Source organism: Polypterus senegalus, chromosome 7 (genome assembly GCF_016835505.1).
Source record: "Polypterus senegalus isolate Bchr_013 chromosome 7, ASM1683550v1, whole genome shotgun sequence".
Taxonomy (NCBI): domain Eukaryota; kingdom Metazoa; phylum Chordata; class Cladistia; order Polypteriformes; family Polypteridae; genus Polypterus; species Polypterus senegalus.
In genome coordinates this window covers 17,425,996-17,439,318 of record NC_053160.1, presented here as the reverse complement: position 1 = coordinate 17,439,318, position 13,323 = coordinate 17,425,996, and the positions used below count along the sequence as shown (strand labels likewise).

At 41.8% G+C, this 13,323-nt stretch overlaps 1 protein-coding gene across 3 annotated transcripts in view; it reads right to left on the bottom strand.

The window, feature by feature from the left end:
• frem1a (Fras1 related extracellular matrix 1a) overlaps positions 1-13,323 on the bottom strand; it is a 265,444-nt gene that overhangs the window by 112,941 nt on the left and 139,180 nt on the right. For all 3 annotated transcript variants that reach the window (XM_039758260.1, XM_039758263.1, XM_039758261.1), the window contains exon 12: positions 3,295-3,385. In XM_039758260.1, the coding sequence (XP_039614194.1) occupies positions 3,295-3,385 (91 nt within the window). The remainder of the gene's footprint in view (positions 1-3,294; positions 3,386-13,323) is intronic.

Sequence of the window (13,323 nt, the reverse complement as noted above, 5' to 3'; positions counted from 1 at the left end):
AGACAGATTATCTCAACGAAGAGAAGGATCACTCAGACATTTGTCTGAGGACATTTATCTTTGTGGACGCTTCAAGCGTCTTCTGCCTGTGGCTCCTGTCACTAAAGTGCATGCGAACACACTGACCGAGTGCAGACGCACAGCGCTGTGACAAGCTCTCAGGTAGAATGCAAGTATAGACTTAACCAATTACTAAATACAGAATTAGTACACATAACTACTCTGATTTGTTAAGTAGGAACTAATGAAGATAAATGAACACTAATGAACAACATCTGTCCAGTAATGAATTGTTGAACGATGGCCAGCTGACAGTGGAGGTTCCCCATGTGTACAGGGGAAGACCACAGGCTGAGGTTGTCTTCCAAAATCTGTCTGCACCTGCGCTTTATTAGGGAAGTGCCTTGAGGAAGCATTTTATTTTTTGGGGGGACTTGGCACAGACATGAAAAGTTGCTCCTTATGGTGTGTTTATCGAGTAAAAATTTGGTTTGAGGCCAGATATTTCTACATACTTTCAGGATTTATTAAGTGGCTGCAAGTGCTCTTTATTGCTCACCTGCTGAGTGTATGCATGGTGCCCTGCGTAATGTTTGGGACAAAGATGCATTTTTCTTTGATTTTCTCCCTGCTCCAACATGATTAAAGTGCCCAATGTAGACTTTCATTTAAGGGGATTTAAAGAACCATTTTTTTCACATGCCCAACCCCCATTTTAGGGCACCATAAAGTTGGCACACAGCAATGGTCTGTTACAGCCGTTGTCATATTTAGGACTTTGTTGCATATCCCCGAATGCAATGACTTCTTGAAGTCTGTGATTCACTGACATCACCAGGAGCTTTGACTTTCATCGCTACAGCTCTTGTTCTTGTCGTGGCGAAAAATTCATCATCAGAAGGCTTTTTACCTAAAAATAAAGGCTATTAGGACTCGGGATAGACAGACGGAGTTTTAAGGCTTTATTGCAATATCTCAACAACATGGGCTCAACCCAATTCGGCCGAATGAGATTGAGCCCCGAACATTACAGCGATTGAAGTTTTTATAACAATCGTTCGATTAGCTCATTCTTACCTGGTTTTACTGTCCATTATTCCTCTTGGTGTCTGTTCGGCTTATTTTCGTTGGTCTAAGACTGGGTGGATGGCTTCCTCTTACCATCTTTGAGCTTTTCTTATGTCATTTCCTATCTTTTCTGACCTCGCTCGAATGAGCTCTTTTTCCCATCTTCTCTGACTCCCTTCTACTCCTGTCCGGCCGAACCTTGAGTTCCCATGGGAAACCTTATTATCTCCTTACTTTCCTATCACTGGCACCCTCGTGGTATTTTTATTTTTCTATGCTGTTCCCATTTTCTCTAACTGGCCAAGGCTTCAATTCCATATATGGGTTTTGCTTACAGCAAAAGCCTTTTGTTCCTTTTCTGCTGATTCACCAGTCCATCTGGTCTCTCTATGTGCCTTCCAGAGCCATCTTTATCGCTTCCTAGTCGTGAATCACAGGTGTTCTCAAACTCTTATCTTTTCTGAAGCTGGTTTTGATGTGTCAATTTCCCAGACTAGATATTTTGCTGTAAGCTTAAAAAATAATGCAATATAACTGATTTTTAGTTAACTATTTGCTTGACCTATCATATTTGCTTAACATTCTAATTTATGCTTAATCGTAATATTTTAGACGCTTTTAATTACTTTTTATGGCTCTTTATGTTAATTTGCTATTCTCTATGCTATTATAAAAAATTTTCCTTCTACATCTTCTTGTTGAACAATGGCAACTAGTCTCCAAAACCAGCTGAGGTATCTTAAGAAGCCATGAAACCCACCTGAGGAATCATAAACACCTGTGACACCAACTGTCTGAAACGTTATGGGAGGACCATATAGAAAAAGTGTTGTCATTTCTACATGGTCTGACTGAAATATACGCATATCCTCTTAAATTAAAGTCTGCAATGTGCTCTTTACTCACAAGGTCTGAAATGTTTGATTTGCAATTTTAAACTGGAGAGCAGAGGGGGAAATCAAGGAGAAAGGGGTCTTTGTCCCAAATATAATGGAGGGCTGTAAGAGCCATTTGTATAATAATATGTAAATGCTTATATTAAAGTATGAGTACTGTATCAGTTGATTAGCCAAGCCTTTATGTACAATGAGTAGGAGATCCATTAGTCTGTCCTGCTTTTGTAAAGGGGGTTGGTTCAGATGATTGTTGTTAAGGAGGACATGAAGCAACAGTTTTTAGACCATTTTATTTGGATATAACACATACAGTTAGGCCCAGAAATATTTGGACAGAGACAACTTTTTTTCTAATTTTGGTTCTGTATATTACCACAATGATTTTTAAATGACACAACTCAGATGCCGACTTTCAGCTTTAATTCAGTGGGGTGAACAAAATGATTGCATAAAAATGTGAGGCAACTAAAGCATTTTTTGAACACAATATTTATGGACCTAACTGTGGGTTTACGGCAAAAGAAATGGCATCTTTGGAAGTATGTTATGCCAAATTTAAAACGTTTATCATGTTCTTTAATTTGCCTTTGTTTTGCAATAAAGTTCTTTATATCATATGGAAGAAGTTACAAGTAGTTTAACATGTCAGAAATCTTGGGTCCTGCTGAAAGTGGCACTTGTAGGAGGCGCACAAAAGATGGACGAGTGGCCTAGCCAGGAGTCCAGAAGATCCCTTACCCTGACCGAACATGGACTTTATACCTTGCCTGGCCATAAGAGAAGAAAACATGGAAGGACTGTCCCTAGGGGATGTTTATTCCCCCCAGATGCTAGATTGCAGCAGCTTTCCATATCGCCACCCATTCAGGAACCAGCAGGGAGTCAGAGCTGGGAGGACATGGAGCAACACTCGACTGGAGGAGGGCAATGCGGTGGTGAGAAAAGAGAGAGAGTATTGGGAGAAGAGAAAACCTGTTATTTGTGTTTGTGTTTTGCAACTTTGGAAGTAATTTGGATAATAAACCTTCCATTATTTGAACCTGGCCTGGTTTCTATCACACTCTCTCAACAGGGAATTGCAACTATAAGGGCACTGCATATGAAAGGATGAGCTCCAGCCCACTGGATCATGAATGGGATGAAGCTGGGATGAGAATGTTATAGCATATACTTTATAATAATAATACATTTTATGTAAATTGACACAGTACATTTCCATGGTTCCACACACAGTGAGAGTATCTCATCCGAGTAATCCTGACACTTAATAGGATTTGACTTTTTCAAGACCTACAGTTTAGTTAGAAAGTCAAGTGTTCAGTGCACCTACCTGGGTGAATGATCTTAGCATTGGAACAGTTGCATCTTTAGTGAATTTGGAGGTGCTGTCGAGTAAGAACAACTTTCCTGCATCAGGTCTCCTTTAAAAATAGAAAGTTATAGACCAAGTTAAGCACTCCATCTGAAAAATCAACATGTAAAGGCTCATCTACATAACTTCTTATGTTTATCTGTCACGTGTCACACACAGGCGTCTGAGGATCTCCTTGCAGGCACTGATAAGGTATGCAATAACCCTCCGGGACGAGAGGGAATGCCAACACTAACCGTATCATCTCTTTTCTCCTCCTTGAACTCCAAGAAGCCACCCAAGGATGGCACTCCAGGTATTGAATTAAGCCACATCCCTTCCTGTCAGGAGGGCATAAATCCGAGGCCTATGGAAAGATGGCGTCTCAGTTGGGGGAACTACATCCAGCATGAAGGAGCACCTGGACACATACCTGCTCGAAAGAGCTGTGTATTTTGAGAAGCCATGGAGGCTTAAAAGGCCCATTGTGCCACCATACGCCCCTTTTTGTTCTATTTTCTGGACACTTGCAGCAAAAGGGAGTCACCCAGTTGGCAGCCCAAACTTTTTGTTGGTTCCCTGCTTCCTTATTTGCCTTCCACACAAGATTAAAGCTTTCTGAAGAGTTGATTGTTCACAAATTCTTAGAATTAGGTTTGATCTTACTGGTCAAACCCCAAAATACATGTCCTTCAACTATGTGAACCTCACAGATTCTTGCTGAAATTCAAGAACTGGGCAGCTGTGTTTGGTGATGATCTTACTGTATATATCAAAACTCCGTGGAAGGACCTTAAAATATCTTTCACAGACAGCTTTACCACAAATCAATCAAGGATCTTCCACAGAGTAATCCTAACTGCAAATACGACTTACCATTACAACAGTATATGTGCAGTATAAGATAAACTAGCAAAATACCCGCGCTTCGCAGCGGCAAAGTACTGCATTAAAATTTTTATTAAGAAGAAAATTTAACCTTTTTAAACTGAGGGAAAATATGCCAATAATTATTTGTTAAGGATCTCTTTGTGTACCACGTTGTCAGTTCGGCCCTCCGAGTTGTAATATGACCAAGCTGGGCGCTGAGCTTACTCTTGAGCATGCAACTTACAGTTGGCCATGTGAAAAGTAATCTTGTCTGAAATTTGACAGCTTGGATTGCTGCTGTCATAATCGGTTTGAGTTTCATGGTTTGTTTCAATTACGACAGTATTTGCAGGACTTGTGTTGAAGAGACATTCGGCATCTGTCAAGCGTTGTAAGCACAAAACCAGTTTCAGCGATAAAATCACATCCAGCTTTTGAGAGTTTAAACATTCATAAATATCAAAGTGTCCACTACTGAAATCGTCACCTGTGAATCTAAGATGTTTAAGAGGCATTGGCGGTTGTCGAAAGGTGTAAAATTTTTGGCCATTTCGGTACACTTGAAAGAGACAACCGAACAATTCAGCGGCAGCCATCAACTCACATGCAGATCCATAGGTGAAGGGCTTAAGCATTTCACTCTTCTAGTGCTCCTGTGTAGTATAATTATCTCCTGTACCGTCATCAGTCCACACCTTGAACCTGTCTCAGTCATTCAATACATAAGACACAATGTTCCTCCGGATATCAAGAGTGAGCCTGATATGGCCGTGCAATATGTAACAAAGAGAATGGAAAAGGTAGGTGGTATCTCCGGGCATGAAAACCACTCGGTAAGTGACAGTTCTTTGATTGATGGTGATCACCTGGATAGACATGTTAATGGGGGTACGGTTGGAATGATAAAAGAAATGAGTACCTGAGCAATGTAAAGTAAGTCTAAAATACCTATACAATAACTATAATTGTAATAAGCAAACAATAAAACAGCAGAGAACCCGTGGATTAAACAAAAAGGCTGTAGTTATCAGTAGGGAGACGTGAATCCCGTGGCGAAGCAAGGAAGGCAATGTATAGACTGGAGCGATGGACGGCCTTATATAGGCAGGCAGCCAACAACGTGGGAGGCGTTGGGATGGGGGACCCAACGCCGCCTCACACGGTGACCGAGCTGCAGGCTATAGATGTATATATGTACGTAAGTAGGATTCAGTTAGCGTTGGGAACCCGTGTACCAAATTTCTTGAAGATGGGCCCATAAGTAACAAAGACTGTTGAAAAGTTCAATATGGCGGCCAACAGTGGCATCATACCACCGAAATAAGTACTACATTGGTTTCGGTTAGTGAAGGGAAGCCGCCTACCAAATTTCGAGAAGATGGCGCCATAAATAAGAAAGTTCAACATGGCGGATGTTGTTGACCGTTATGACCATTACGCGTAGAATTTCGAAATGAAACCTGCTTAACTTTTGTAAGTAAGCTGTAAGGAATGGGCCTGCCAAATTTCAGCCTTCTACCTACACGGGAAGTTGGAGAATTAGTGACGTTGGAAAGTTCAATATGGCGGCTGACAGTGGCGTCATACCACCAAAATAAGTATTACATTGGTTTCGTTTAGCGCCGGGAAGCCGCCTACCAAATTTCGTGAAGATGGGGCCATGAATAAGAAAGTTCAATATGGCGGACGTTGTTGATTGTTATGATCGCTATGACCGTTACGCGTAGAATTTCGAAATGAAACCTGCTTAACTTTTGTAAGTAAGCTGTAAGGAATGGGCCTGCCAAATTTCAGCTTTCTACCTACACAGGAAGTTGGAGAATTAGTGACGTTTGGAAAATTCAATATGGCGACCGACAGTGGCGTCATACCACCGAAATAAGTACGCACATCGGTTTTGGTTAGCGCAGGGAAGCCACCTACCAAATTTCGTGAAGATGGGGTCAGCCTTCTACCTACACGGGAAGTTTGAAAATTGATGACGTTGGAAAGTCCAATATGGCGGCCGACAGTGGCGTCATACCATCGAAATAAGTAAGTACATCAGTTTCGGTTAGCGCAGGGAAGCCGCCTGCCAAATTTTGTGAAGATGGCGCCATAAATAAGAAAGTTCAACATGGCGGACGTTGTTGATTGTTATGACCGTTACGTGTAGAATTTCGAAATGAAACCTGCTTAACTTTTGTAAGTAAGCTGTAAGGAATAAGCCTGCCAAATTTCAGCTTTCTACCTACACGGGAAGTTGGAGAATTAGTGATGAGTCAGTGAGTCAGTCAGTCAGTCAGTGAGGGCTTTGCCTTTTATTATTATAGATGAGTAAAAACAGTGTATGTGCATATACTGGATAGTCTTCTTCTTCTTCTTTCGGCTGCTCCCGTTAAGTGTTGCCACAGCAGATCATCTTCTTCCATATCTTCCTGTCCTCTTCATCTTGTCCTGTCACACCCATCACCTTCATGTTCTCTCTCACTACATCCATAAACCTTCTCTTAGGCCTTCCTCTTGTCCTCTTGCTTGGCAGCTCTATCCTTAGCACCCTTCTCCCAATATACCCAGCATCTCTCCATTGCACATGTCCAAACCAACACAATCTCGCCTCTCTGACTTTGTCTCCAAACCATCCAACTTGAGTTGACCCTCTAATGCAGCGGTCGCCAACTCTGGTCCTGGAGGACCACCATAGCTGCAGGTTTTCATTCTAACCCCTTTTTTAATTAGTGCCCCATTTGTGCTGCTAATTAACTTTCTGTGAATTAATTTTAGTTGACTTGTTTTTTTAAATTTCTTTCCTTAAATAATACCCAAACAGAAATGAAATGTGAAGTGAGTGAGCCAACAGAAGACTAACTAAGTCGGGGCCTCAAACTCCAACCAATTTCACTCCAACCAGTTTCTTAATCAGGCGCAGAGTCTTGTCGTTAATTAAACTTGTTCTTTAATTCTGTGGCTTGTTGCTGCTCTCATTGTGCAACAGCAGACATTTCTGAATTTGTTCATTTTCTCTTTTCTAAGAACGCTGATAAAATGTTTAGGAGACCTGAGCAAATCAACATTCCTGAGACCTTCATCTTCCTTTAGATATTATATGATGGGCACCAGTTGTTTTGGTTCATTTTTTATTTCATTATTGTTTGGCTGCTAATTAAAGAAAAATAAAAAATAAAGGGGTCTGAGTCTTCAGGAGCAAGTCAAATAAAATTAATTCAAAAGAAGTTAAATAGCAGCAAAAAACAGGTCACTAATTAAGAAAAGGGTTAGAATGAAAACCTTCAGCCAATGTGGTCCTCCAGGACCAGAGTTGGGGACCCTTGCTCTAATGTCCTCATTTCTAATGCTGTCCATTCTCGTCACACTCAATGCCAATCTTACCATCTTTAACTCTGCCACCTCCAGCTCTGTCTCCTGTTTTTTGGTCAGTGTCACCGTCTCCAACCCATATAACATAGCTGGTCTCACTACCGTCCTGTAGACCTTCCCTTTCACTCTTACTGATATTCATCTGTCACAAATCACTCCTGACACTCTTCTCCACCCACTCCACCCTGCCTGCACTCTCTTCTTCACTTCTCTTCCACAATCCCCGTTACTCTGTACTGTTGATCCCAAGTATTTTAACTCATCCACCTTCGCCAACTCTACTCCCTCCATCCTCGCCATTCCACTGACTTCCCTCTCATTCACACACATGTATTCCGTCTTGGTGGTCCTACTGACCTTCATTCCTCTCCTCTCTAGTGCATATCTCCACCTCTCCAGGGTCTCCTCAACCTGCTCCCTACTATCACTGCAGATCACAATGTCATCATTAGACATCACAGTCCACGGGGACGCCTGTCAACCTGTCCAGTGATAGTGTAGATAGATAATGTGCGTGGCATACAAATAAGCCATATGAAGATGTTTCATATGATGTTTAATGTTCAGACTCTCAAGAATGAACTAAGCAGCTGAGTAGCTTCACTTTTGAGTAGCTCAGATGGAATATCATGACACTAACACGGATTAAGCTGCTGGAAATAAGGACCCCTGAGTAAACAGTCAGCAAAAAAAAATCCTACACCTTCTGACTTTATTTAAAGATAATCTCCTTAAACATTAGAACTGCAGACTCTATATCCCATTTTAAACACGCTCATTGTGTATCTTTTATAAACGACTGCTATGGACTGATTTTAAATTCTCTCAAATGTCTCTCTATTATATAAAAAAAATCCTTCGAAGCAAGAAGACTTTTTTAGAGATGAGACTTTTCAGAAGAGAGATTTTTTTCATGTCCCACGACACGAGACTTTTGTCTTGACATTTTTTCAAGTCACACCCTCCTCTCAAACATTTTCAAATAAGACCTCAACTTTCATTTGTGTCAATGCTTTTGTCAGACACACTTCCTGCGCTCTCAGCTCTTACGCATTTGAACTTTTTCCTCACTTTAAGTTCCCATTTAAAGAAGACGTGTTATATCCAAATCTTATTGAAGAATTTTATCACGAAGGGTTATCTACAGAAAAAATAAGTACATGCGCAATCCTAGCACTGAGAAACGAGGAAGTCAAATGAATTAACGGCAAAAATGTCAATCGGTTACACATCAAATTGGTTAAATGCGTCCAAAAATGTTGAATGGTTACATGTCAGCCAGACATTATCCAACCCGCTATATCCTAACTACAGGGTCACGGGGGTCTGCTGGAGCCAATCCCAGGGAACAAGGCAGTAAACAAGCCCCGGGCAGGATGCCAGCCCACCACAGGGCACACACACCAAGCACAATTAAGGATCGCCAAAGCACCTAACCTGCATGTCTTTGGACTGTAGGAGGAAACCCATGCAGACACGGGGAGAACATGCAACCTCCATTCAGGGAGGACCTGGGGATTGAACCCGGGTCTCCTAACTGTGAGGCAGCAGCACTACCACTGCACCACCGTGCCATCCTGGTTACATGTCAGATTGGTTAAATGCGTATCAATAGACTATGGTGAAACAGTTGGTGGTGATGGTGCGAAAGATGAAAACAACAACTTACAAAATCTCGAAGAATATCTACAACTGTTAACACCATCCGGTCTTCCACCTCATGAATTACTGTAGAAAGAAAGATGTATCCAAGAAAGGTAATGTAGTACGTCTTCAGATGATAACATTAGACACCACAGGAGATCTAGCTTTTGCAATGACAATTAACAAATCTCAGGGCCAAACATTCGAAAAAGTCATTTTATTTAATAGAGAGAAAGAAACAAAATTCAATCACGGACAGTTATATGTTACGTTGGTGCATATGTAACAATTCCCATGAAAATAAAAATCTGTTTAAATTGTACTTCCGCATCCCCATACGCGGGTGGCAGAACTGCAAAGTGGCTAGTGTGTGGCGCAGGCCAGGAGGTTGGCGAGCGAAGAGAGCAGGGAGATAGTTTTAAAGAAAGATATGTACAAGGTTTGGAGCAACATATGCTGCCATCCTGACACCATCTTTTCCTGAGACATCGCTGCATTTCCCAGGGTGTTCCCATTTTTCCAGGGTGCTGGACAACAGCAAAGCACGTTCTGCCCGGATTCCAAGTTCATGGCTGGGTAAGCAGAGAATTGCAGTTATGAGACTGGGATGCCTGCAGTCCTGTAATGAGTGGGACAGCAGCAGTGAAGACCCCATACAATTGCACAAGTGAAAACCTTCATGATGGATGAAAATTCTGCTGGATACAACCTAACCAACTTGCATCTTCAGTGCCTGAATGTTTAATAAGTTGTAAAAAAAAAAAAAAATGTTTCCAGGGCAAGATCCAATCTGCTAACGTTGCAATCGAGCTCCAGCCTCACTGGTCCCCATGTTTTGGGCCTTCACCAAATTAACATCATTCTGGACCAAAATCTTTAAATGCCTTTCAGACAATCTTGGTGTCCCAATCCCTCCTAATCCACAAACAACTGTGTTTGGACTCTCAGATGGGCTTAAAGTTGAGAAGGACAAACAAATCATAATTGCCTTTACCTCACTACTAGTACGTAGACTTGTCTTGCTCACCTGGAAGAATCCTAACCCACCTCTGTTAAGTCAGTAGGTAAATGATGTCTAATTCCAGGGGTGTCCAACTCCGGTCCTGGTGGGCTGCAGTGGCTGCAGGTTTTCATTCTAACCCTTTTCCTAATCAGTGAGCAGTTTTCACTGCTAATTAACTCCTTTTCCATTCATTTTCATAGCCCTGTTTTTAAGGATTCAGTCCTCTGAATTGATTTGTTTCTTCATTTAATGGCAGCCAAACAGAAATGAGATCTGAAACGAACCAACAGATGACCAGCTAAACTAGAATGTCAAACTCCAGCCAACTTCACTCTGTGACGATGTGGGTTCTGGCTCCACACTCCCATAGCTTTTCGGGAGCCCTTCAACCCAACACCGTCGGTAATGTTACCGATTGAGCTAGTCAGTGGAGGCAATAAACATCTGAGCAAGGGGATGGTTGAAAGTGAAACAGTGCTTTTATTTAAAATCCAACAAAACAGTGTTCAGTAAATAAAATGTTCTTGGCTCCGGTCGGCTCCTCTGGACAGCGAGTTGGGAATCCCTTAACGGCCAAGGTTCTCATGTTAGGGACACTGCGTCCCAAGTCCAGACTCCCGCTAACTCCCGCGGAGGGTCCTGCGCCTTCCCGGTCACTCCCGCCCTACAAAACAATCTTCTGCGGGGGCGACCACAACCACTTCTCCCGGGTGTTGGCCAAACACCCAGGCGGCCTTCAGCTGCCTGCGAGCGTTCGCTCGCCTGCTTCCTCCTGCGCCGACTTGCTCGCCTGCTTCCTCCTGCGCCGACTTGCTCGCCTGCTTCCTCCTTCCCTCTAACCTCCGTTCTCTTCCTTCTCCTTCGTTCTTTCCTCCCCCTTTTTCTTTCCTTTTTCTCCTTCCACCTTCTCCCGACCGACTCGCGCTTCTTTTTAAATGGAGAAGGACCATGACAGCTGTAACGTATTAGCCACGGGAGCAATCACGGATGTGGGCAGTTCCTCACCTGTGCACTCGGTGAGAAACGCCCACACCCTGAGCGTCCCGCGGCTCGCCATGGCCCAACGCCCTCTCGCTATGCCCGCCGCGAGAGCGGAGATTTATTTAAAAATGAATGGTCTGTGCTCAGTGAGCAGTGGACCCGCTATACCACACACTCCAACTAGTTTCTTAATGAGAAGCCAATTCTTGCTGTTAATTAAAGCCGTTATTGAATATCAGGACTTGTTGCTGCTCTCATTCTGCCACAGCAGACTCTTGATTTGGTAACCTCAGCAGACCAACATGACCGAGACCTTCAACTTTCTTTATTTTCAGGTTAGCTGATTATGTGAAGGCTTGTTTTGTGAGTCATAATTGTTAGGCCGTTCATTAAGGAAAAAGAAAGAACTAAGGGGTCTGAGTCACGTCAATTAAAACTAAGGCAAAACAAGTTACCGTATATACTCATGTTTAAGTTGGGTCTTGAAACATGAAAAATCGATCATAAAATCAGACCCTGACTTATACGTCCGTTCAAAAATGCAACACTTAATTTTTTTTTTTACATCTTCTTGCCTCCTCCAATCTCACATCAGTTTCTCAGACACATCGAATTTTGTTGCAGCAGGCGCAGTTTCCAATTTCTTTCGCCACTTCAATGACTTTTAATTTAAAACCAGCTTCATATTTTCTTCTGATCGAATGCTCCATCGTAGATAAGAGATGCTCTTACGATAAAGGTGTATGAGCGTGTGAGATACAAAAAACACAAAACAGTGCAAACGTCGCTTCTGAATAGTTCAGTTATTGCTGTGTGGTCACGTAGGCACAATAAATAGAAAAAAAAGGGCAGTGTGCTCTGTGGTTACTCTCTCAGGTGGGCGTTAGCATATAGTAATTTCTTGGACCAATAGCGTGAGTTTTCTGAATTTGACTTATGTGGCCGACATTATAAAATACTGGAAATTATAAAGTAAAATCAAGCCCCGACTTATCCGAGGGAGAACTTAAACAAGAGTATATACGGTAATCAGCAGCAAAAACGGCACACTAATTAAGAAGATGGTTAGAATGAAAACCTGTCCTATACTATCTAATTATTGGAAAAAATCTAATTCTCACTAAGAGGATCTGTTCAAACTTTTTTAAAAAAAGGATCTGATCAATAACATTATAGAATAAGCACTTTTTCAATCCTCGCAAATATATTCAGTTTTTAATATCTTGAGACTCCGTGAGAACCCTAACTACAAAGAGGACTGTTTCATTTATGTTAGGTACAATGCCCAGAGGGGACTGGACGGTCTCGTGGCCTTGGTACCCCTGCAGATTTTTTTTTTCTCTTCAACCGTCTGGAGTTTTTTTTTCTGTTTTTTTCTGTTCACCCTGGTCATTGGACCTTACTCCTTTTCTATGTTAACTAATGTTGTCTTATTGTAATTTCTTATTTTGTCTTTTATTTTTCTTTTCTTCATTATGTAAAGCACATTGAGCTACTTTTTGTATGAAAATGTGCTATATAAATAAATGTTGTTGTTTATATAGAGAACATCTTTGCATCCTATTAACAATTACACTTCAAATTTAACTTCCCAGCAACACATTTCTTTCACTATCTTCAAATTAGGAACTTTGTAAAACAGAACCTGGCCGATTTTCCCCATCTCATACCTTCCTCAGTTTCGAGGACTCAGACAGCATTTCTGCAATATATAAAATTATTTTACAGTCTCTCCCTTTCAAAGATCCAAGAGGACAATGGGAAAAGATCTATCACTCAACATATCAGAAAAGAAGTGGAAGGTAGCAACGCAGAGAATTCACTCAAGCTCCATATGCGCAAAGCATGCAATTATTCAACTCAAAATTATATATCGAGCACATCTGTCTCGACTAAAACTGTCCAAAATGTTTCCAGGGCAAGAGCCAACCTACGAACGCTGCAATCAAGTTCCAGCCTCACTGGGCCACATGTTCTGGGCCTGCACCAAATGAACATCATTTTGGGCAAAACTTTTTAAGTGCCTTTCAGACAGCCATGGTGTCACAAGCCCTCCTAACCCATTAACAGCTGTGTTTGAAGTGGAGAAGGACAATCAAACTGTGATTGCCTTTACTACACTTTTGGCATGCAGACTTATTTTGCTAAACTGA